Source organism: Diabrotica undecimpunctata, chromosome 1 (assembly GCF_040954645.1).
Source record: "Diabrotica undecimpunctata isolate CICGRU chromosome 1, icDiaUnde3, whole genome shotgun sequence".
Lineage (NCBI taxonomy): Eukaryota > Metazoa > Arthropoda > Insecta > Coleoptera > Chrysomelidae > Diabrotica > Diabrotica undecimpunctata.
Genome location: NC_092803.1, coordinates 3,904,073 through 3,930,542, shown reverse-complemented (window position 1 = coordinate 3,930,542; position 26,470 = coordinate 3,904,073). Strand labels below are relative to the sequence as shown.

The 26,470-nt window shown below is 32.1% G+C and overlaps 1 protein-coding gene across 1 annotated transcript; it reads left to right on the top strand.

Annotated features, from left to right (window-relative positions):
* The first annotated feature begins 911 nt into the window (after positions 1-911).
* On the top strand, positions 912-24,296 carry LOC140437537 (uncharacterized). Its single transcript, XM_072527120.1, has 5 exons — positions 912-1,169; positions 7,118-7,229; positions 15,316-15,500; positions 18,876-18,983; positions 24,086-24,296. Exons 1-5 carry the CDS (start codon positions 1,162-1,164, stop codon positions 24,276-24,278), a joined length of 606 nt encoding a protein of 201 aa, XP_072383221.1. The 5' UTR covers positions 912-1,161; the 3' UTR covers positions 24,279-24,296.
* The last annotated feature ends 2,174 nt before the right edge of the window (positions 24,297-26,470 follow it).

Genomic DNA, 26,470 nt, shown 5'->3' with positions numbered 1-26,470 from the left:
TTTTACAAGTACTAATAAATCAGAGGATAAGTTTAGCAGATGAACAACAGCGTTTTCGTAGTGGAAGATCGTATACAGTTACAATATTCGTTATAAAGCAAATTACTGAGAAATCACTAGAGTATAATAGACCAGCATTTCTGTGTCTGATTGGGAACTAAGGGGACACACAGAAATAAAAATACTCTGCTACGTAGACGACGCAATATTGATAGCCCAATATTAAGAATGCAAAGTCTACAGATTTAACATAAGAGCAACAGAATTTATTATGATAATCTCATCTCAGAAAATTAAAACAATAGTAGTCAGCAAAGAACCAACCAGATGTAAAATAGAAATTGATTCGTCAGCCTTGACTGTAGTTATTTCTATTTTCTCACTCTATGCAATTTCCTTGTATGTTTCTTAAGTTCTCGTTGATGTGCTTACTGTATGTAGATCTAAGCTCTTCATCTCTCATTAATTCTCTAGTGTTTATGTATTTTTTATTAGATGGTTTTTTAACCTTTGCCAATCGAAGCCTTACATTCGCGATTAGGGGGTTGTGGTCAGACGAAATGTCCGCACCAAGGTAATCGGCCACTCTTTTTATATAGTTGCGGAATCTTTTGTTTATCAAGATGTAATCAATTTGATTTCGTATCATATGACCTGGACGATCTCCTGGTGCTCGCCATGTATACAATCTTCTTGGTGGGAGTTGATACCACGTATTGGATATGACAAAATCGTGGTCATTACAAAATTCAATTAGTTCAGTTTATGATAAAAGAATTGGCGTCTGGGGACGTTGGACCCACCTTGCCCGGATAAGTGTTAATGGTTTTGTAATTTGAAAATTTTTTAATCATCACAATATTCATGACAATATATTTTAAGCGTATTCATTTTAACGTACCTGAATACATTTATGACAACATTGTAATTTACAACGATTTACACTACTTTTGACCACCAATCAAGTTCAAATTAAATGTCATTATCGTCTTATTGTCTATACCACTTATATTGTATCTACGATTAATTAGAGCCTGTGATGAAATATATGTTAGAAATAATAATCTTCCTACGTTGACTTAACCAATTAGTTTTTCTCCGTTAGTTTCGGTTGAACTTGTGGCAGATGGTTGCGTATGTAGGTTTACTGGTGATTTAGTGATGCTAAAGTAAGTTTTTATTTGATATTTTTCATTTATTTAATTAATAAAAAGGTCTGTAGATGGTAAAGTTTATTCATTTAAGTTTTAGTTTGTATAATAAATAAAAAATAGGACTTTAAAGAATAAACTGTTATTGATCAATATACTGCTACTTAATATGTTTGTGGTTTACTTTTAGTATGGTCATAAAATTTGATTTCCTCTGCAAGAATCATGGTAATTGCAAATTCATTCCTACTTTACTTTATATTTCTCCTTGTTTTTCAGGTGGGTTGTATTTTTTAAAGTTTAGTTGTCATCGTAGCTATTCGAATTATGAATACGGCCGCATAACATACTTGTTTGTAATAAACTTTTCTTAGTAGTTATTTTTTTTCCCTATAATTTTTGCCACAATTGTTGGTAGAATATACTTACCACCAGCAGTTGATGTATCTCCTCTAATAAAATTTCCAAGGTATTGTTGTGTGGGACTTTTGATAATTATTGTTCTGAAGCTATTTTCTTGTGACATTTTAAATTAATTACTATTTAAATGGGAATAAGCCACAATTAAAGGTTAAAATACGTTTATTGACGTTTCAATTTCCACTTCGGAAATCGTTCTCAAAATACAAACATTAGTAAATTAAACAAATTTTGTTTTTTGTTACTTAGTGAAAAATTCTTCTAATAATTTAATTTTATCTAACTCATCTATATTAACAATACAGACGTACCTTATACATTTTAAAGTAGACGACTTTAAAATGATATTGCCAATATTGTTGAGTTGCGTTCCTGGGACGACTTTACTTATAAGATAGTTCATTCGATTACATGAAATCAACTTTAACTTGAGAATATCTGTCACAAAAAATCATAACATGTAATTCGTCTTTAAAAAGACAAATACATGCCATGATGACAGTAAAATTCTCCTGTTAGTGATTCCATAGTAAATTATGAGGGAAAAACCAGAAAAAAACCTCATAATACTATCCCGACATGGTAAGTATTTGATCGTGCATTTAGAATGAATGAATTTGAATTTATTTCCTATCCTTTTAAGCTTTTCCGATAATCCTTTTATGTATGGTATTGTTATTTTCCTCGTATTATTCCTTGCATATGCTGTAGGATCTTGTTCTAAGTTGTTTTGTTCTATTCGATCGATTGTTGAAAATTCCTTATTTATAAAGGATAATCATTTTTTAATAAAACAGATGTTAACAAATGTTTTTCCTCCAAGAACGAATTTTTGTTAGAACAAGTAATTTTGGCTCTATCGTATAAGGATTTAATAATTCCCTTTTTAATATTAATATTGTGATTTGATTTGAAATTTAAATATCTGTTGGTGTGTGTTGGTTTTCCATACATTGGCAACTAGAACAAGACTAAATATATCAGCTATAATGGAGTTAATAACATTATGTACTGATAATACATACTTTTAACTAAATAATGAATTCTATAAACAAAGTTTTGGACTAGCAATGAGCTCTAGTTTATCTCCATTATTAGCCGATATATTTATGGAAGATTTTGAAACAAATATTATTTCTAAACAAAATTTAAAACCCTCAGTATGGTGGAGATATGTAGATGATGTATTCTCAATATGGCCTCATGGATCAGAGTTGTTGGACACATTCCTAAATGATATAAACGATAAATACGATAAAGAAGAGACAATAACATTTACCATGGAAAAGGAATATAATAACACATTACCTTTTCTGGATGTTTTAATCTCTAAGAACGATACTGGATACGAAACTCAGGTGTATAGAAGACCAACACACACCAACAGATATTTAAATTTCAAATCAAATCACAATATTAATATTAAAAAGGGAATTATTAAATCCTTATACGATAGAGCCAAAATTACTTGTTACGAGATCCTACAGCATATGCAAGGAATAATACGAGGAAAATAACAATACCATACATAAAAGGATTATCGGAAAAGCTTAAAAGGATAGGAAATAAATTCAACATTTCAACAACAAACACGTTGAGATCTATTTTGTCCAAAACCAAACCTAACAATGAACAAGAAAGGACAAAGAATTGCATTTATAAAATACCTTGTGAATGCGATCAGTTTTATTTAGGTGAAACATCAAGACCATTAAATGTTAGAATAAGTGAACATCAATCCTATATTAAAAATAGAGAATTTGATAGATCTCAAATCTGTAAACACGCATGGGATAATGAATATAGGGTTCAATGGAATGATTCAAATATAGTCCTAAAAGAAACGGATGGTAAAAACAGAAAAATCAAAGAAGCGGCTCTAATTATGCTAAATGAGACCAATTGTGTCGCGAATTCCTCGGCAGAATGTAGTAGGATCTGGTTACCCATATTGAAAGAGGAAGTTATTAAAGGGAAAATACCAGTATTGGTAAGTCAGTAACATATAAAAAACATACATCATTTATGTTTTTTAAATAACAAACATATAAAATCGGAATTTGGTGTTTATTGAAGGTAAACTAAATGCACGATCAAATACTTACCATGTCGGGATAGTATTATGAGGTTTTTTCCTGGTTTTTCCCTCATAATTTACTATGGAATCACTAACAGGAGAATTTTACTGTCATCATGGCATGTATTTGTCTTTTTAAAGACGAATTACATGTTATGATTTTTTCTGACAGATATTCTCAAGTTAAAGTTGATTTCATGTAATCGAATGAACTATCTTATAAGTAAAGTCGTCCCAGGAACGCAACTCAACAATATTGGCAATATCATTTTAAAGTCGTCTACTTTAAAATGTATAAGGTATGTCTGAATTGTCAATATAGATGAGTCAGATAAAATTAAATTATTAGAAGAATTTTTCACTAAGTAACAAAAAACAAAATTTGTTTAATTCACTAATGTTTGTATTTTGAGAACGATTTCCGAAGTGGAAATTGAAACGTCAATAAACGTATTTTAACCTTTAATTGTGGCTTATTCCCATTTAAATAGTAATTAATTTTGATAGTTAATAGAAATTCTCATTTTTATAATTTATTTTTTGAGTAATTCTGCATTTTATATTTTATGCATTCCGGATATTTTTAATATCTTCTTCCACTGATAATTTGAATTGTTCGCTCTACATTTGTTCATCATTTTAATTTAGTTTTAACATTCAGAAAAATGCAAAACTCTGTTTTCTGAATCTGTTAAATAATCTTTAAACATCCATTTTCGACTTACTGGAGGATAATTAAAGATATTCTTTGTGATACTTTAAAAAAATCATCTTTTAAACATAATGCAGCTAAATGCCTTGTTAATTACGCCTGCCTTGCTGGATATATACTGTTCTAGGAGTTTTAGTGCTGTCATAGGTATTAGACAATAAAATTTAGGAGTCGTTTTCTTTATAATCACCCTTCGTACACTACGAATCTGACAGGCTTCGCTTATATTTTCTCCCTGGACTTATTTACAATTTTGAAAAACTTTGTTTGAGTAAATACTTCATATGGCCTTGGATTTGTATTACTGTTAGTAATAATTGTTAGCCATTCCGTGGATGCCCACACAATTTTCTTTTGGTAGTTTGATTCTATTACGGAATGCATAGAATCGACTGGCATGTATACATGTCTCCCGGAAGCAAATATGTAAGATTTACTTCCTCCACGGTTTTAGATCCCATGACAAATTAGTGCAGCATTGCCAGCATTGCCAGCATTTCGCAAAGGCGATCTTTAATTTGTCCAGGCAACTGTTACAGAAAAACGATATTATCTTCACCTCAGGGATTCAGGTCTTTAAATATTATTTCAGGGATTCAGGTCTTTCAGATAATTAAATACATTGGAGCATATTTCATTCGCTTCCCTCATGGGGAGCCATCAGTTTCGCCCCATAAATAACAGAATCCATTAGGTGTCCCACTTTCGTATAATGTAAAGTTACATTGCGTATTTCTTTGAGTAATACAGGAAGGAGCATATGTTGCCATAAAATGTTTGTTCTCATATCTGATTTGGAAGTGTGTATATCAGATTTTTTTTTAACGTATAGGACAAAATTCTATAAGACACGTCATGCAACGTGTTGAAAAGAAACTGAAGACAAATTTTTACCTTTTCATTGTCAAGTGGTAGATAATATTTGAAAGTACGGCTTCTTTGACTTACCCCTTAACATAAGTTCTGGATTTTGGCAACTCAGTCAAACAAGATACATACTATAAAATGTCTCTAATTTTTATTACTTAGAGACCAGTACTTCTTAAAGAGATTTGCTCTTCTCCACCAAAATTTAACTGGGCAATTTTCTTTGCACGGGTTAGGGCGTAGCTTCTTTTGTGTCATTGGCTTTTTTTTTGTCTTACAGATACTGATACACGCTTCTTCTTTTTCTTTGTTTGCTTTTCGCAACTTGACTACTTTATTTAATAATTTTTTTCTCTACTTATAAGGTAATTTTTAGTCTCTATTTCGATAATATCATTTTGATACAAGCAAAAGAATGTAAGCAACTAAAATTGTGGTAACTTGCACGGGACCATCATACACCTGATGCTCACGTGACGTATTATTTCCAATACGATTTGATCACTATACAAATGAACATATTACCATGACCGTATTATCCACTGTCAGCCAGTGTATTGTTACTCGTATCCCACTACTGTGTTTCATAGATTATGAGAAGTCGTTTGAAACGAGTAAAGCGTCTTAAACTCATAGACCTACCCACTAGACAAATCTCAGCCTCGTTCAAAATGGGCAAATCTGTCCAGTAGTGTCCCTATAACAAGAGGAGTGCACCAAGAGTGTGTTCTGTCACCTGTTCTATTCACCCTTTATTCTGAAGAAGTGCTACAAAGCGCACTGGTTAAGACCCAAGAAAGAATTAAGTTTAACTGAAGGCTGATCGACAATATGAGATATGCCGATGATATTGTCATTCTGGTGAATACCTTGCAAGGGCTTCAACGACTCCTAGAAGCAGTAAAATCAACACCAGTAAAATAAAAGCAATGGCTGTAAGCAAACGTCAGTTAACATTAAAATTTATAACAGAACACGTCAATAAATTTAACCCTTGCTTGATGAATCATAAAAATAATACAAAAACTTAAATTTTTTTGATGACATCTTTTTAAAAGTGCCTTTAAAAAGATTTTTTTTTAATATTTAAAACCTTTAACACAAAAGAACAGATGCGGTTAGGCTGTGTATAGTAATTTAGTGTAGGTAGTAAGTTATTAGATATCTAATAAAAAATATGAAGATTTTTATTGATTTATTTGTAAAAAATACATCAAAATTCAACACCACGATATATTGGAACAATTCTTCTTTTCATTCAAACATAGAAAAACATTGCAGGTAGAACAAGTTGAATGAGGACGTGATTGAACACCTTGACTGCTACATACCTCACATCTGCTTCTTTGGACAACCTATTTTTCCCAGTGAGAGACTCTAGTTGAAAAGCAAACATTGGATCGGACTAAAAAATTTTTTCCTCTTTTTCTTTTTTTGTTGTAGACATCACCATTCTATCTTCGTTGTTTTGATAGAGTTTGCTGGAGTTTGTGAACGATCAGGCCAGTAGCAACTCTCTCTCTAGATAGATCTCTATCAATCCCCAAAATAGTCTATGCTACCATTTCTTACAGCGTCTGTCTAGTCCATGAGCTGTTCCCAATTTATTGTAATCTTTCACAATCATGGGAGGAAAATATCGGCCTTGGAACCATCTTTTTGAGTCCCTTGGACAGGTATTTCATGGATACCTTGGCTTATGGATAACCAATTGTTGCCGACATTCAGAAATCAAGGGGGCACTCAAAGAAGAAGATTCCGTCACTAAAATGCGCGTACTTTTTTCTGATTTTGTATGTATTGCTTAATGGTGTTTATAAATTTATAAAATAAAAACGAAGATTTCACAGGAAAATAATTTTAGAACTGATACATTTTGATATGTTTTAGGTTATTGTGGTTATGGATAATTGTGCTAACAGAATATAATGTATACGTTAGTTCTCAAGAAGTTCTCAATCCTTACTTTCAATTTACAGGGGGATCCGATCCTTTTATGGGGGTAAGTTGATTATACTTTAGTAGCTTGGATAACTTTTGTATTGCTAAATGGATATCATTGAAAAAAATCATCTGCAAAAACCTTTATTTTATTTTTTTTTTCAGTTTACTGAATATTGTTACTATTAATAACTGTTACAATTAAATATTTTCTATTAATCCTTCCAAGTTTTCCCCAAAATAGCCGCAAAATAGGGAGTGGTAATTGTTTTTACTTACGTAAATTCGAATGTTTGTTTCCTTTTAAACCTTCTTTCAAGTATTGTATTAATAAAGAGCTGCAGTACTTCATTAAGCACCTCTTCTCTTATTTAGAAAAAGTAAAATCTTGTAAAACATATAATAAGTATAACCTTGTATAAGAATACAAGGTATTAAGAACAAGGTGACAACAAGTCGATCGCGAAACATTTTTAAGATAAAAGATAGATCTTATGTACACAAAAGATTGACATTCCTTATCTATACTATAAATGCTCAGAAGGAATGCCTCATTTTTGATGGGACAAAGCATTCTTCGTGCACATACCGTTCACAGGCTGAGCACATCCTCATATATCTGATCTGGTCCCCGTCACAAACGAAGCAGTACCATAATTTCTTATTCGTTGTAAGGGCGTTGTTGATGGCTTCTTAATTGTACCACTTGTAGACGGTAGTGACAGATCAACAGTTTTACTCCTTCAAGATTCTTTTTTTCATTTTGATTTGAAGGCGTTTGCTTAATGCAAAACTTCCTCTCTGAATGAACTTTTTCGGTCAAAGTGGAAAATGACTACAGTGTTTCATGTGCAGTAGCCCTCAGGGATCAATATTAGGGCCCATTCTGTTTTTACAGTACGTATCTGAGTTAACGTGTGGATGGCAGTCAAAATCGATTTTATGTGCCTACGATTTATTGTTATATTACTGTCCAGATATCGTTAATACTCTTCAGAGTAACCTTAACTAGCTATCAGAATGGAGCATGAAATGGGCTATTCCAATAAATACGCGTAAGTGTTGTGTCGTTCCATATGACTATAATAATACATATATAACATATTTTTTGGATGAAGTTCCTCTGAAATCGGTACAAATAGTCAATGATCTTGGTGATCTTGGTATTACGGTCAACCAAACAATTATTTGGTCTACTCAAACAACAAAAGTAGTTAGTAAAGCAAACTCTGCTTTATACTTTATATCAAAAGCTTTTTATAGAATGTCTCCAGACTTATTTTTAAAACTCTACAAAAGTTATGTCAGACCTCACCTAGAATTTGCAGTTAATTTGGTCACTTCTTCTTCTTCTTCTGATGCTGTCTCCACTAATGAATGTTGGCTATAACCATTCCAAATTCGTCTTTATCTTCTGCTTTTCTTAAGAGCGTGTGTGTATTTAACCCGGTCCAGTCGCGAATGTTTTTCAGCCAGGATATTTGTCGTCTACCAGGACCCCCTTTTCCTTCGATTTTACCCTTCATAATCAGCTGCAACAATTCGTGCTTATCATTTCCAAGTATGTGCCCCAAATATACTGTCTTTCGCCTTTTAATGGTGGTCAAAAGTTCTCTGTTTCTTCCCATTCTGTACAACACCATTTCGTTCGCAATATGATCGGTCCATGGTATCTTCAAAATTCTCCCAAAAAGCCACATCTCAAAAGCTTCCAGTTTTCTCATTAAGTCAACATTAACAGTCCAGGCTTCGACACCATAAAGAAGAATAGAGTTCGTATAACATTTTACCATTCAATATCGAATTTGCAGATTGAGTTTTTGGTTACTCAGAAATTTCCTCATCTTCAAAAAGGCTGCTCTTGGATGCTCTATTCATAAGCGAATGTCTGATTTTGGATTCAGATCTTCCGTAATCCAGACTCCTAAGTATTTCATTTTGTCCACTTGCTCAATATCTTCATTTTTTTTCTGGATCCTTGTAATGACCTTGCCCCTCTTACTGATAACCATGGTTTTTGTTTTATTTATGTTTAGTTTTAAACCAAACTGTTCCTCAGTATTACAAATTGTGTTTAGTAACGTCTGCAAGTTTGTCTCACTTTCAGCGATAATGACTGTATCGTCAACATAACGGATGTTATTTATCTTGATCCCTTCTGTACTGTTTTCAAGTGCTTGCGTAAATAACTCTTCGGAATATATATTAAATAGAAATGGTGAAAGTACACAGCCCTGTCTCACTCCCCTACTTATCTGTTGCGCATTTGTGCTATTTCTATCTAATGTTACCATAGCCTGTTGGTTCCAATAGAGATTTTTCACTATGTTAACGTCATTTTTGTCCAGTCCTTTTCTCTTTAGACATTTCATGAGAATGTTATGTTTAACTTTTTCAAAGGCTTTCTTATAGTCGATAAACGCAACGAAAAGATCTGTTTGTTGGTCTCGACATTTTTGGGCAAGAGTTGTGAAACTATATAGAGCTTCCACTGTTCCGAAGCCGTTACGATTGCCAAACTGTCTATTACTCATATCCACTTCACACTTTCTGAATATTCTTGCATGTGTAATCTTTAAAAATGTTTTTAATAAGTGTGACATTAAGCTGATTAATCTATAGTCTATCTTATGTGTACCTTGGCACCAACGTTAATGCAAAATGGGAACAGGCCACAGAAATTAAGGCGAGAATAGAACGAGCTAGAGCAGCATTTAGCAATATGAAAAAGCTCCTCATAAGCAGGGATTTGTCTCTTCCCCTAAAAGTACGTCTAGTTAAATGCTACATTTTTCCGATCTTACTGTATGGTGTGGAGGCCTGGACGCTGACGGAGACGCTCACGAGAAAACTAGAAGCATTCGAAATGTGGGTGTACCGACGCATTCTTCGTATATCCTGGACCGAACAATGTCACCAACATAGAGGTAATCCAAAGAATCGGAAAGGAGAAAGAAATCGTGAATACAATTAAACAAAGAAAGCTTGAATATCTAGGCCACATATTGAGACACGATAAGTACCGTCTACTGCAATTGATTGTCCAGGGAAAAATAGACAGTAAGCGAGGGCCAGGCAGGAGAAGACACTCGTGGCTCCAAAATCTGAGGAAGTGGTTCGGGCTCACATCGGTCGAACTATTCAGAAGCGCCGCAAACAAGATCAGAATTGCCATGTTAATAGCCAACGTTCGCAACGGACAGGGCACTTGAAGAAGAAGAAGAATCTATAGTCATTACATTGTTTGGGATTCTTGGTTTTTGGTAGCTGAACAAAGGTCGATAGCAGCCATTCAGTAGGTATCTCACCAGATTTGTATATGTTGTTAGAGTATAGTTATTGCACTTAAATTGTCTTCGTCTATAAGTTTAATCAGCTCTATATGAACTTCATCTGGCCCAGGGGCTCTGCCAGATTTTGAGTTGTTTATAGCATGTTGGACTTCAGATTTTAATATTATTGGAGCTTCCTCGTTATCAATTTGTGTTGGTTCCGTTCTTTAGTCCACGAAAAGATCTTTAATATATTAAGTCCATACTTGTTTTATTACAATTTGGTTATTAATAGGTTTATTGTTTTTGTCAATTAATCGGTTACGTGTATTTGTTTGTGATTTTCCAGATATTCTTTCACTTTTTTATGTAAATTATAATGATCATGCTTTTTCTGCAATTCTGCCACTTCGATGCATGTTTCCATCATCCACTTTTCCTTAGCCTCTTTTATTTTGTTCTATTTATTTATGTTTTTCTCTGTACTTATGTGGGTTTTTGTTTCTATATTTTTTTCTTTGTTCCATGATTCCCAGTATTTCTTGAGTTATCCAAGGTTTTCGGCTTTCTGTTTTCTTTTGTAGAGTTTCTTTCTGTGTTTTTATAACAGAATCTTTGATTTTGCTCCACATATTGTTCACATTCTCAGTATTTTTCATTTCTGATATTAATTTCTTCATTTCTTGATTTATACAAGTTGTAGCCTCAACACGGATTTCATTTATCTTGAGTAACTGAGTATTTACCTTAGAACTTTTGGATTTTATTATCTTTTTTACCCTCAGTTTCATTTTTGAGACAAGGAGGTTATGGTCTGAGGGGACATCTGCTCCAGGAAAAGTCTTAACGTTTACAATGAAATTTCTAAATCTTAGATTGGTCAGAATAAACTCGATCTGATTTCTAATGCAATTTTGTTCATTATCCTGTGGTGACCTCCAGGTATACAGTCTACGGGGTGATAATCGAAACCATGTGTTCCTAATCGCCAGGTTTTCTTCTTGACAAACTTTTACCAATCTGTAATTTCTTCCTTTCTTGTGTAATGTAGAAGTTGTTTGAGTTGTTCATAAAAATGTTCTATTTCATCTTCTGATTTATCTGCAGTTGGAGCATACAATTGTACTACATTAATGTTCACTGGGTTACCCTGTGTTTGTAATAATAGAATTTTATCTGAAAAGGGAACAAAATTTACAACGGCTGCTTGGATTCTCCTGGTGATAATTATTCCAACTCCATATCATATAGATGATCTCGGGTGTAATTTCCGGAGTAGTATATCGTTTTATCCATGACCAATCTTTTACCGGAACCAGGCCACCGCATTTCGCTTATGCCTAATATTTGTAGGATCAGTCTGTTCATTTCCTGAATCGTGTTTTGCGTCTTTTCTTGTTCAAACAAACTCCTCACATTCCATGTCCCAAAATTTAAAAGGGATTTGTTCTCTATATAGTTAGTTGCCACATTCGGGTGGCTTCTCCTCGCGGAGATTCTTAGCATCCCTCGACCATTAAAGGCCCGCCCTGGACTAGGGGCCGTGTGATTGACCGTACTTTGCATGATTATTGTTCTAGGTAAATCTGACGATTTTTAATGTAGTAGTTTCCCGTTGTCTTCTACATCCTTATTCCGTTGACCATTAATAGGTTTATCCGCGTTTGGAGCCAATTTCTCTACCCCAGGACAAAAAAGTGTCCTACCACTTGCTAACTCATCCGCCCGAAGCCGTTGGTCAGTTAGTGGGGGATTGCTTATACCGGCAATCACTCGGTGAAATTTGGTCACCTCATTTGCACAGAGACATTAATTTATTAGAAGGAGTACAACGAAGAGCTACTAACCTACCTTTTAAATATGGCAAGATTAAACTATGAAATCCGACTAAAAGAACTCAAGTTATCTTCATTAATTCATAGACGAGAAAGATGAGATGATATGTCGACTTATAGAATTCTTAGGGGGGATTTTTCGGGAACTTTTTTAATATCAACAAGAATGTTACACTAGGAGGTCTGAACTATAAATTGAAAAAGAAGTTTTTTAAAACTACTGTAAGACAAAACTTTTTGGTTAACCAAGTTTTTGGTAAATGTAACAGTTTAAGTGACGAAAGTAGAAGTTACTAGTTTAGATAGTTCCAAAAACAAGTTGGATGAAAACGTACTGGATATTGTAGCTAGTCCTATGTTAACTTTGTTTAATGTTTGTAATTTTTTTTTCGTATAACTTAAAAACTTAGAAATGTAAGAATATTTTTTGTATGTTTTCTCTTCGTTGGAATAAATTTTGTAATCTTTAACATACTTTGTAATATTTTTATTTTTTGTAATTTGCTATTATTGTAAGAACTTCTTCTGAGAACTAATTCTTTTGGATATTATTTTTACTGTATGAAAAATTTGGTTTATATTATATTATTTACTTTAGTACCTACAAATATTTTGTACTTTGTGCCACAAAAGTTCTGCTTTGGCTCGATATCATTATACAGGGTGGTCCTTAAGTAATTGTACAAAAAGAAACCGTAGATTCTACACTTTAAAATATTATGATTTAAGCCAAATTGCTTTAATAAAATGTTGATATTAAGAAAGATACAGGGTGGTAAAGTGCAAAATTAAAATTTTATTTTTTACTATAACTTTCATGTTTGTAAACATTTATGTATAAAAATTTACAGCTGGGTACTTTTAAATATGAGAAATTATAATTTGATGCACACTTTGATGTAACTGATAGAGGGCGCCACTTATGTCACATATGTGGTATAAATTTGCACTTAAACTTTTTTGCTCTTTAAGTAACCTGTATTAGGAATAAAGAATATTAAAGATACATTATTTTAACAAGAAAAGGGTATACTTGTTAATAACTTCAAAACTCAATAGTTTTCGAGATAATCGCATTTTAAAAATCAGCTGCATGATTCTAGTCTAAGGTAAATTCCTCCAGGCAACGAAGAAAAAATAGACAAAAACATTAATACTTCTGAATTTTGGTATAAAATACCTTTAACTAAAGTTAATGGTTAACGAAATATTAAATAAAATAAATAAATCAGCAGGATAATTAATTATAGGATTTGACAAAATAACAGAATACTAGGATTTTACATCAAACATTTTACGTTTTATCTTAAATTAAAGTCATAATCAAAACATTTTGTTTACAAACAAAAATAAGAAATAGTTAAACTAAATAACATAACTGTTTGTCAAAGTAAGTGTTCGATATGTCCACCATTTTCTTTAATTCATTTGTTAATATATTCCATAAAAGATCGTCTCATATTAAATAGCATCATTGGTTCTAAAGAAATTTATATATTTCGTCCCATAGTTGGTTGTGAATGTTTATGGGATTCTTATAGACACGTTGTTTTAATGCGCCCCATACACCAAAATCAAGCAGATTAAATTCGGGGCTACGTGGTGGCTATAATGTATAACGGATGAATATATTATTTTGGATACATATCCAAATCTTATGGTATATTATGGAACTACATCTTATTTGTCGCAGAAGTTAAATAATGTATTAAACTGTGATGTATTTCGTTCATGGGTTACTTAGATACACACGCAATAACCTGTCGATGACATTACTTATTTGTATGATTACGTTACAGCTTACGAGTAACTATAATTACATCTCGAACAAATGGACTATTATGATTTACTAACAAACTTATATTATGCTAAACTAAATTGCCCGTGTGTTTACTATATTTATAACAATATCGGTTATTAGGACAACGATGATGTTTTTGTAAAAATGCTGAGTCTTTCAGGTTAGATTTGTAGCAAAAGTATTATGAAACAGGACACATATGTGTTATTTAATACCTCTGCTCTAGTTTCTATTTGTCCTAATAAAAATGGGTAAACAATTTACGTAATGAACAATAAGTATTCTTTTCGGATTTTTTATGAATTAAATAATGATATCAATATCTCACCACATTGCCAAGAAATATGACTACCACGACCAATCCAACGTTCAGAAAAGTTGTATTTAAGTATGTTCTAACTGCCTTCTCTCTAGAATATGGAGGTGTATCATCTTGCATAAAGCATATATTTTGGGTTTTTAGTATCTTACAATAAAGAAAAAGTAATAAAATGCCATTATAGAAACTTAAGAAGCAATAGCAGAGGGAAATTGTAAACATGGTGACGGCCAACGTCTGAATACGGACACGGCACCTAAAGATGAAGATAAAATATCTTTTCTCCAATAAGACATTTAGCACCCATAACAAAGCATTTTGTGATGTTACGTTATCATCTTTGAGTTGTTTTAATAAGAATAAACTATGAATTATGCTTATCTACAGGTATTCAGTGCTTTACCGCAAAAATATCAAACTAAGAAATATTGTGCAGCTGACTTATAAAATGCATTTATCTCAAAAACGGTTGAATTTTCAGGTTACTAACAAGTATACCTTTTCTGTGTAAAAATAATGTATCTTTAAGATTTTTTAACAAAAATTGAGCTAACTTAAAGAGCAAAAAAGTTAAGCGCAAATTTATGCCACACATGTAGCATATGTGGCGCCCTCTATTAATTACATTAAAATAAGTATAAAATTATAATTTATCCTACTCAAAAGCATCTAACTGTAAATTTTTGTCCAAAAATATTTACAAACGTAAAAATTATAGCGAAAAATAAAATTTGAAATTTCCACTTTAACACCCTGTAACTTCCTTAATATCAACATTTTATTAAAGCAAGTTGGCTTAAATCGTAATATTTTAAAGTGCAGAATCTACAGTTTCTGTTTGTACAATTACTTAAGGACCACCCTGTATAATAATAATAGTAATTAAACGTAGGTACCTACCTGCTGAAAGTAACTTTTAGATTTTAGTAACGGTGGCAGTTCCTGTTGAAGCTGGGACTCCGGGAGAAGTTTTACTGTCAACCCTTTTGGAAGCCAACTATGTGATTCCAAGTAACCAAACTCGGTTTACCTACCCACCAGATTTTCCTACAGCTGCTTCAGGAAGGATGTTTTTATATGAGTTATTTAAAAGAAAAATTGAAGAGTAAGTAAATCAATAAAATTTAAATAATAATCTATAATAAATACCATCATCATTTAGCGTTGATAGTAGGTATGAAGAAATATATTTGATAAGTATCATCATCATGATTATTAGCTCGACAGCCCTTTGTGGCTTGTTGTATGATTCTCTGCCATTCTGATCTGTTTCTTGCTTTCTTTTTCTAGTTGGTAATCTGCTTTTCTAGATTTTTGTTGAACTTGCGGCAGCCTGTCCAGACTTTGTCTTAGGTACCTTTATATTTTTTGTAGGACTGTCTTCATTTGAGTTCTTTTCTTTGGTTTTTTACTGTATTTGAGGATGCTTTTTTATTTTTTTGTCACTGATTTGACTGAATCTGTGTTTTTGTAAGTAACCGTGTTTGGCACCAGCGGCAGTTTTTTTGGTTTAGTTATTCTTCCAGCATTCTTTTTTTTTGTCCTGAACTAGGCTTTGCAGATCCAGAATAACACTAGCTGTGAACCCCTAATTAGAATTAGTGACGTAGAAAAAGTTAGTCAGTGACATAAATATTAGATAGGCATTTAAGAAGACAAAGACTGGTTCTAGATATAATTTTTATGTACATATCTTAGATTTTTGAAGTTATACTTCTCTACGCACGGTCGGCGTTGGAAATTTGCATGAGAGTGAATCTGTGAAATCATTACATATGTAAGATAATGAGTAAGAGAGAGAGACAGAAGATATATTTTCTCTCTCTTTCTCTCTCGAGAATCAAAATGTTCCTTTTGTATATATATTTAATATTTTATATATATATATATATATATATATATATATATATATATATATATATATATATATATATATATATATTGTTATGATTGTTTATTTTGACTTTAATCTTAGTTTATTGAGCCAATAAAAAAGAAATATAATTTATTTGTTATCAAAAGTAAAATAATCCTTATGTTACCTGTGTTCGATGGATTCAAAAGATTTTCTAGTTGTCTTTTATCGGGATAGAAAAGAAAGGATAAGAATACAAATATATTATATTACAAATATTTACGTTTCTTTATTTTATATGAAAGAATAAAACAATTATTAAATTCTGTCGTTATCTTATCAATCAGCATACAAAAAAATAAATTAAATTTTTATAATAATAAGATTATAAAGCTACATACATTTATATTACGTGAAAACCAATTTTACTTAAAATTGTCTTTACTTGAAAAAAGAAACAACAAAACTTTAAACTTTTGATTAGCCTAACAAAACCTAAGTTCTTAAATTTGAATGCTAATGACCATGATGTCAAACCGATCCTTCACAGATATAAAATTCAATTGTACAAACACTTACAGCTTATTTTCTTCTTGAGTTGTATGTTGGAACATACCCAGAAAAGTCCAGTCTCCTCAACGATGTGATCTCTCCTCTTTGGCACCTCGGCTCCTTCTTAACGTCTCTGCAAACATATACTATAAAGTATATGTGAAAGAATACTTTCACATATACTTTATAAAATGCCCACGGTAGATACAAGGACCTCTTTTAATCTACTTGTTATCTCCTTCTGCCAACTATTCACTTCTTTTCGTTACGTCGGTATCCAAACTCACGAACCACACCCTATCTTGAGACACACGACTGTTTCCTTTCGATGACCAAAATATCAGTAACTTCTCCCGTCTCATGATCGTCTCACAAAATTCCCATTTAAAAACGACCGTCCAATCAAAATCTCAAAATTGGTTACTTTAAAATTGGTTTTGTCAATACATCATTTATACATATTTCAAAAGATTAGAATATGGTCATTTAATACTCGACTATACAAACAATGAAAAGATTAACTTACAGGTAAAATGTCATCTAATTCTAAACAAAGGTTTTTTGATAATTTTGTTTGAAACGGAAAAAGCCAAACAAATTTCTATTCTTATCTACACTAAATCTTATCTTAAATTACTATATACATTTTTGTTTATAATGATATCTTAAAATTTTATTCCGATGGATATTTTTATTTATTTTTCTTTGGTTGGGAAAGAAAAAGTATGACAATATATATATATATATATATATATATATATATATATATATATATATATATATAATATTATATATAATGTATTAATATTATTATTTATGTGATATGTTTTTTTTTGTTTTGTTCTATGGCACTGGAACTAAGCCAATTAGCTGATATGTTTTGTATTATTTAAAATTAAACGTTTATAATTATTTTAGGCTTTTGTATTTCAAAATAATCACTGTTTTACCGAGAACTGTCAATTTTGAAATCCGTTAGTGTCATGTCTAATTGGCAAATCCTTTGACGTATTTGGTTCATACGCTGGTGGTTGTGAGTTCGAATCCCAATTATGAATTGCCTTTTTTAATTTTGGAAATATTTAAAAACCTCACGTTAATCTTATTAAATATATGTAATATAGACAAATAATGACAAATAACATAAATTTTAAAATAAAATGAAAATTTACAACATAATCCGAGTTGTTGGTTTTTTATTTTTATCTTCTTAAAGTAAGTTATGTATATTGGCAGTTTTAAATACTTATGAATATTACATTTTAATTTATATTGTATTATTATATTGAATTATGTTTCAGTGTATTTATTGTATTGTAATTTTTATATTAATAACAAAATAAACAATGAATTTTACTGCAGAGTATCTGTAAAATTTTTTTTTGCATTTAACTCCTTTTATACATATATAAAAATAAAAATAAATATTTTCATTAAAATATTGATACAATCCTTCATTTACTATACTCCTATTACAGGTCAAATGTTGATATACAGCAAACGATGCACCATATACCTATATAACTAATTATTTTTCTCTTTCTGCTCTCTCTTACCTATAGCATTACATATGTAATGATTGTGCAGATTGACTCCTATATAAATTTTTAACGGCGAACGCGTGTATAGAAGTATAACTTCTACCGGCAGTCCCACTGGACTGCCACACCCGTTTTATTTTATCTACATATTTAGATATAGTCCAGTCATCAGAGATTTGATTTATAAAAACGACAAAGATAGCTGAATTTTGCCGATAATGTCAATTTTGGGACTACAAAGAGTCGCCTCAAGCAAACGTTCAATATGATCTCAGCTATATTTCTTGTTCGAAACATTTTTTATACAACGAACAGATTCTTGGTAAATCGAAAGTCCTGAGAGTGGCAACCTTATGTAAATATTTTTGGGGTCCTAAAATTGTTATTTTCAGCAAAGTTCAGCTTGTTTTTATGATTTTTAGACGTTCAGTGGCATTTTGGACTCTGACAACTGGATTGAGATTGCATGTTTGAGAGTTAAATTAATTCTATATTATACATTTGATATAATTGCAATAAAATTATTTTTTAGCTTCGGATTTTCTGGAAAAAATTGTCTACTAAGGGCAATATGTGAATCAGCACAAATGAGCAGCCAACATACAGGACTGCTTGGTGATATTCTTCATATATTGTTAACGTAAGTAACTTTTTTTCTATTAGCCAAAGATAAACCAAGTTATAGCTCATTTCGTCATCATCATCACTGGCTCGACAACCATTTTTGGGTCTTGGCCTGTTCCAGGATTCTTCTCCATTCTGATCTGTTTCGTGCTATTTTCCAGTTTTTTATTTCTAAGGTTGTTATATCATTTTCTGTTTGTTCTAAGTATCTCAGCTTCGGTCTTCCTCTTGTTCTTTTTCCTACTGGCATCATTAAAAAGATGGCGTCCGATAAGGATGATCGTGACAGTGAGAGTGAAAAAACCAAGTTTACTTGTTGCAGAACTAAGAGAATAAGCACAATAATATGTGTAAAGTGTGGAAAAGCCTTCCATAAATCATGCACAGCACGGGATTGCGCCGGAAAACTTCAAATTTTAGATGAAACGCGTGTGATTTGTTGTGATTCTAATATAACCTTAAATAGTGGGGATGGCATGGAAAATACGATCATTCATCTGCTAAATGAACTAATTTGTGAGTTAAGAAGTAAAAATCAAATCCTAGAGGAAAATAATAAGCTGCTATGGGAAAAAATAGAAAGCATAGAGAAAAAGTTAACAAAAAATTCCATGGAGATAAAAAATGCTGCAAAAACTAAAAATAACAATAACAATCCATTAATTTTAAAAGAACAAAATGATTTGAAAGAGACTACAAACTCAGTTGACGTAGTCACAGAACAGCCACTTTGTTCTGTTCATTTTTCTGAGCTGCCACCTAAACCAAGAATATCAAGCAGTTCAATTGCACCCGTGACGCCTGTTAAAAATATCAACCGTCCGCTGATTGAAGATGAAAATGATAAATGGGAAACCCAAAAAAAAAGAGGTTTTTACAAAACAACTCGTCCAACACTTATTGAACGAACAGATCCACTCCAGGGAACCAATGAGAATGCTGGAAGTATCCTGTGTGTGGCCACAAAACATATGGCGATTTTCCTCTCAGGTTTCGATCCAAAAACGGAAGCTCAGGAAATACTTAACTATCTAAAAGAAAGAAAACTGGATGAAAACGTTATCTGTGAAAAAATGAAAACCAGGACAGATAAGTACAAAAGTTCATTTAAAATTACTGTTCCAGAACCAAACATATCTCATTTAATGCAGCAAGACTTATGGCCGAATGGTGTAATTTTTAACCATTTTCAGAATGTACAGAGGCACCCCAGTGTCAAAAGACAGTCTACGGCACACACCAAAAGAAATTATCAGTAATTCACTTAAATACGCAATCAATTAAACCAAGTATTGATGCCATTAATTTTATCCTAGAAGATCATGATGAATGCTTTGCTCTTTGTTTAACTGAGCACTGGAAAACAGAAGAACAACTGCGGGACTACAATGTGCGGAATTTTAAACTGATCTCTTCATATTGTAGAAGCAGTTCACATAAGCATGGTGGCAGTGCGGTATACATTAAAGACACATTTATTGCAAAATCCCGGGAAGATATTTCTAGTTTATCAGAAAGAACGGTGTTTGAGTGTTCCGCTGCAGAGGTGCGAATTAATAAGAAGAAGATTGTAATCCTATCCATCTACCGAACAGAAGACCCACAAGTTTTAATAAACAAATTGGACCAAATACTTTGTGATTTTGTTGACAAGGACTCCATCATTTTTCTTGCTGGTGATTTTAACTTAGATATGTTGCTTGAGGGTGCAAGGTGGCCAGACACATTAAAAATGTTTTTGAGTTCCTTTGATATTAAACCTTCCATCAAAGACTATACACGCATACAAGGTAACAAAAAATCCTGTATAGATAATATTTTTACAAATCTTGACATATTTGATTCTCTTGTATTCAATCCTCATACATCTGATCATACTGCTCAAAAGGTAAAATTTGAATTAAATGAATTTGAGTCAAATATAATAAAAAAGGGAATATTTAGCAAGGAGAATAAATATTTTTTTAAATTCATGTTAGGTAATGTAGACTGGGTATCTGTTTTTGAGACATTAGATGTAGATAATCAGTGGGATGCTTTTAGAAGGGTAATGATGATTTAGAAGATGCTTTAAAAGAGATTAAGGGTAATTCCAAAAATCAAGGTAAATTTCTGTTTGGAGGGTGACCCTCAGGTGCTTTCTAACGAAATAAATCAATTTATGGCAAATGCAGCACCAGAAGCTGTAAAGAAAATAAAGCATGTAAAAAATGTTCAAATTAATATCGAACAAACTAATCATTGCATGTTTTTAACTCCTGTTTCAGAGAAAGAAATAAGTCACATAATAAATAACTTAAAAAACAAGCATAGCTCTGGTTATGATAAAATATCAACCAACTTAATTAAATATGTTTTATCAGAGATTTCTCTTCCTCTTTCTTTTATAGTTAACGCTTCTTTCAGGCAAGGTAAATTTCCTCAAAGTTTAAAACTGGCAATTGTGAAGCCACTACATAAAAAAGGTGATGTTACTAAGATGGAGAACTACAGACCAATAAGCCTTCTTCCATCATTCTCAAAAATATTCGAAAAAGCAATATATTTCAGATTACAAAACTTTTTCACTACAAACAACTTATTTAGTAGTTCACAGCATGGTTTTCTCGCAGGGAGATCTATTGAGACAGCTACCTATGATTTAATATCAAAAATTTTAGAAAAACTGGAGGCAAAGATGAAAACACTAGGTGCTTTTTTGGATCTATCTAAGGTTTTCGATAGCCTAGATCATGTTCTTTTATTACAAAAATTACATTTTTATGGAATACAGGGACCGGCATTAAACTGGATAAAATCATTTCTCACAGATAGGTCGCAAAAGGTATGCCTGGAGAAAAGGGGATGTAAGGTTTACTCTGATCCTATCAATTTAAAATTAGGCATACCACAGGGGAGTGTCCTGGGGCCTTTCCTCTTTTTGGTCTACATAAACGACCTTCCAAATGCGGTGGTTAGTAGTTCCTCAAACCTTGTAAATTTCGCTGATGACTCAAATGTGCTTTTCTGGGAAAAAACTTTAGAAACACTCCTCACAGTGGCAGAGCAAATTCTAAGCAAGGCTGAACAGTGGTTCAGTGGAAATCAGTTGTTGCTTAATACTGATAAGACAGTTTTTGTCTACTTTAGAACCAGCCAGTCACGAGAGCAGTTTCCAGATACAATTAATTTCCTATCACAAAACACAGAACCTGCTAGATCAGTTAAATTTCTTGGTATTCATATTGACCAGAATCTGAATTGGGGAGAACAAATACAAAATACGACAAAAAAACTGAATAGAGCCTGCTACTCATTAAGGGTGTTAAAGAGCTATCTAGACCAGGGGATTTTACTATCAGTATATTATGCAAACTTTTATTCTATTATGCGATATGGGGTAATCTTCTGGGGTGCTGCAGTAGATAGCTCAACTGTCTTTATAGTCCAAAAAAAGGCAGTCCGTGCGATCTTAGGATTGAAGGCAGGAGAATCCTGTAGAGGCCGATTCAAATCACTCAATATACTCACTTTCTCAGCCATCTATATATTTGAATGTATTATGTTCCTTTTTAAAAATTTTTCTTTGTATTGTCACCTGCTTCCCAATCATGAATATAATACAAAAAGCCTTAATTTTTATGTTTAAAAATTTATGCAAATAAAAATTTACTCTACTCGTCTGTTTGAATTTTTTGTTTGGTGTTTCGCCTTTTTCCATTCTTTCTACATGTCCTATCCGACGCAGCCGTCCTATTTTCATGAATATTATAATATCCGGATCCTGGTATATTTTGTATAGTTCAGAGTTGTATCTTCTTCGCCATATTCCGTTTGCTATAGCTCAAATTTATTACATATTTTTTAAATTAATTAAAAAAAGCATTAAAATGAGACTTTCTAGAACTATCTAGCGTATGAAATAAAAGTTATAATAAAAGTAAGGTCGATTCGTATTTTTTTGCGAGGACCGTTTTTGCGTAATAGACAAAATATTACGGTTTTTTGATGCTGATGTAAACCCACCTATTTTAGTAGGATCCAAAGCGGCAAGTAACTTTGGAGCCATTTCAACAAAATGGTGGTTAAATTTGTTTATCATCACTAGGTACTTTTGAGTTATTTTGTTTCCCGACTGTTAAGTTTACTAAATGCCAAATACATTTCATTTTATTTGATGATTCGTTTAACTGTCTCATGAAGTGACTACTTTTAGCTGCTTTTAGTAATTTAATTGAATATTCTGCCTTTGCCAAATGAAGGACTGGCCTAAGATTACTATTTTGCTGACAGATCGTTCCTAAAAGTTTTAGCTGATCCCCACAGTTCCTGCGTAAACCAATTCGAACGTGTACAGTTTTTAGGTTTACATTTAAGTAGTGGAAAATGGGACCGAAAGTAATTTTGGATAGTATTTAAAAAAGCTAATGATTTATCCTCTGTAGAAATTGTATTAAATACCTCTGACCAATTTGTTGACTGAAGGGTTTAACCTTGAGTCAACCTAATATATTATAATAACCAAAAATAAACAAAATCGAATGATTTAATAGCATGGAACCTATGAAGAAAAATATTAAAAACGGAAGAAAAACTAGTTTAAACTTGAAAAACGAAACCAACTACAAGATGGAAAGAAGAAGGGTAAACAGAGTAAGCAGAACAAGAGAGCAGAAGTTGAAAAATCTGCGAGTGTGATGTCATAAATTAGCGACGTCCACTAATTTATTATTAGCTGCCGTTAATATGATCATCGATGCTTTATACTCGGAGATGCAACAAGAAGAAAAAGAAAAGAAGCTTTACATACCTTATAAGAAGAATACTTAAAAAATGATTTTTTTCTACTAGCACTATATTCTCAGCAACAATTCTGTTCGAATTTATCATTAAGATATTTTGTGTTGTATCAATAATGTTGCTTACTTAAAAACAAATAAATTCTGCCATTATTTTCTACGTTTTTTATCAGAATGCCTTTTTTAGTACATTCAGAAAGTGAAATATGGAATGCAAACGTTATATATTTTTAATTCTCTAATTATGTTAAAGTAGATCTTTTATACAATTATATGATATAATACAAATTAATTTTGTTAAGAATTATCATAGTACCAAACATTAATTTCATATTTTTAGGCCATCTAGTTCCAAAATGGAGGAAGAACTTGTTGAATACCAAGAAGCTGAACATCAAGGAAAACAGAACACATGTGAAAAATACTATAAGAAATGCCCTCACAGCATATTAGACTCTATAACTCGTGTCACTAATATAGTAGATTATGAAGCTACCAAATATTTTTCAAAAAATATTGTCAAGCTATTTTAATAAAACATGCTAAAAATTTACTGTGTTTAATATTATTAGCCCAGAAAATGGAGCAAAAATACAGTTTTTTAATAGTCACTGTAAATACTATCTAATAATTATTGTTTAAGGTTCTTCTTCTAGTTCCATGACCGTTATCAACCGCTGGATATCTTATATCATGTTGACTACCATATTCGCTATTGTGACTTTATTGACAACAACTCTAACTAATCGTCGATTTTCCATACAATTGTCTTTTTAGCCATTTTTAGTAACGATAAAGACTTCCAAAGAGAATTGAAATACTATTATAAAAATAATACCTCAATCAACCATGGGAGCTTATCGTATATGCTTCGCCTAGCTCAGTATCTTAAGTGTGAGTTCGTCTTGTCTTAAACTAGGAATCAAACCTGAACCCTTAGCTGATAGCAAATAAAACAATTATTTAACCAATCATATTTATTAAAACTGTGACAAAGAAACAATCAACCTTGCCAAGGCTTTACAATAAATAAAATTTGTCGATACTTCTGGCATCAGGGCATCGGTGGACTGCTTGCTACCAAATAACTGTGGCCTCCCAATCAGGTGGTTAGGTCCTGACAGCTGCAGTTATTCCATAAATTGTTTCATAAAATATTCTGGGAATATCCAGTTATTCCATATTCTCCAATAGTGTTTCAATAAACTCTCCAATACAGCCAATAATATCTTCAATACGGCCAATAAACTAAAGTATAAGGAACAGCTTGTATTAGAGACACATCAAAAGGGGTTTAACTTCCTTGCCATGTTACCAAATTACAATTAAACATATAGCAGATGGCAAGGATAAAACGAAATGTAATTATTATTAAACTTAGTTGATTCCTACTGCACAAGAAAAACGTGGTATAAAATAAGTAAGGTTATGAATATTGAGAATGCTGTCAGAAGTATAGAATATAGATTACAATGAAAGTACTCGCCCCAAGAGGCTTATTATAATTTTTGTCTTCATTTATAAATTTCAGAAACAGGCAAAAAATTATATTCCCACTACGTTAGAAAAGTTGATTGACAGAAAGTAGGGAGACTAAATGAAGTTTGCACAGATGACATAGGACTTATGCCTATGATGGAATTAGCACTTCTGTCAATATAGAACAGAATATTTAGTCTACCGGATAGAAAGAGAGAGGGCGAATATTTATTCTACGAGACAGAAAGAGAGAGAAAAGAAAGACAGAGGCACCAACTACTTTTTGAAGAAAAAATGGTAAAAACAAATCTGAAAGTAAAGGAATTAATAAATTAATAAAGAAATTAAAATAAAATAATTATTTAAATATAAATTAATAAAGATGTGACGATTATAACGTTACAATGTCTTGTACTAAAACTTTGTTAACTTTGGATCTTTCCTTAAATGATCAGTTGCAAAAGTTCATATTTTTCCTGATGTCTCATAATATGCCTGAATTATTCCAGTTTGCATCTCTTAGTTATATAGACCAACTCTTTTATTTTATTTATTTGTCTAAGTATCTCCTTCTTTGTAACTCTAGCGACTCAGCTTATTCTTAGTGTTTGTCTGTATAATTACATCTCAAAGACTTCCAAGCGTTTAAACATAGCCTCACTTAGAATCCATGCTTCCATTCCATACACTGGAAAAATATAGTAATATGTCAATCGAGAGCGAAGGTCAATACTAAAATAGTGGCTGCACGTTCCTGATTTTTACAAATGTAACTCGGGCTCGTTCTATTTATTCATTTTCTTGGATCCCAGCTTTTATTAATATTGCTGCCGAGATACACGATTTTCTCTACTTTGTCCAGTACAGCATCTCCGACTTTTATACCACCATTCTGTATGTAATGTTGTTTGCTGACTATCATATGCCGTCGGTGTATTCAATATTGTTCACGGTTACTGTCTGACCAAATTCACTTTTATGCGCACAAAGAAAAGGGTGAGAGTGGAAGTCGTAAGCGAGACAGGAAACAAATTTCCACTCCGTGCAGGTATCTCAATAATAGCTTCTTTTGTCTCCATGAAAGCTAAATATTTCCTCTGAATATAAGTTGAATAGTAAAGGCGAGAGTATAGAACCTTGCCTCACTCCTCTTTTATATTTATTTCATCCCCCGGTTCTTGTTTAACTTTTATTCTTGCCACTTGATGCCAATATAGATTTGTAATTATTCGTAAATCTTTACCGT

Coding starts and splice junctions, on each gene's coding strand:
- LOC140437537 (XM_072527120.1), top strand. Junction 7,230..15,315: donor GATCCGATCCTTTTATGGGG/GTAAGTTGATTA, acceptor AGTAACTTTTAG/ATTTTAGTAACGGTGGCAGT. Junction 15,501..18,875: donor TTTAAAAGAAAAATTGAAGA/GTAAGTAAATCA, acceptor ATTATTTTTTAG/CTTCGGATTTTCTGGAAAAA.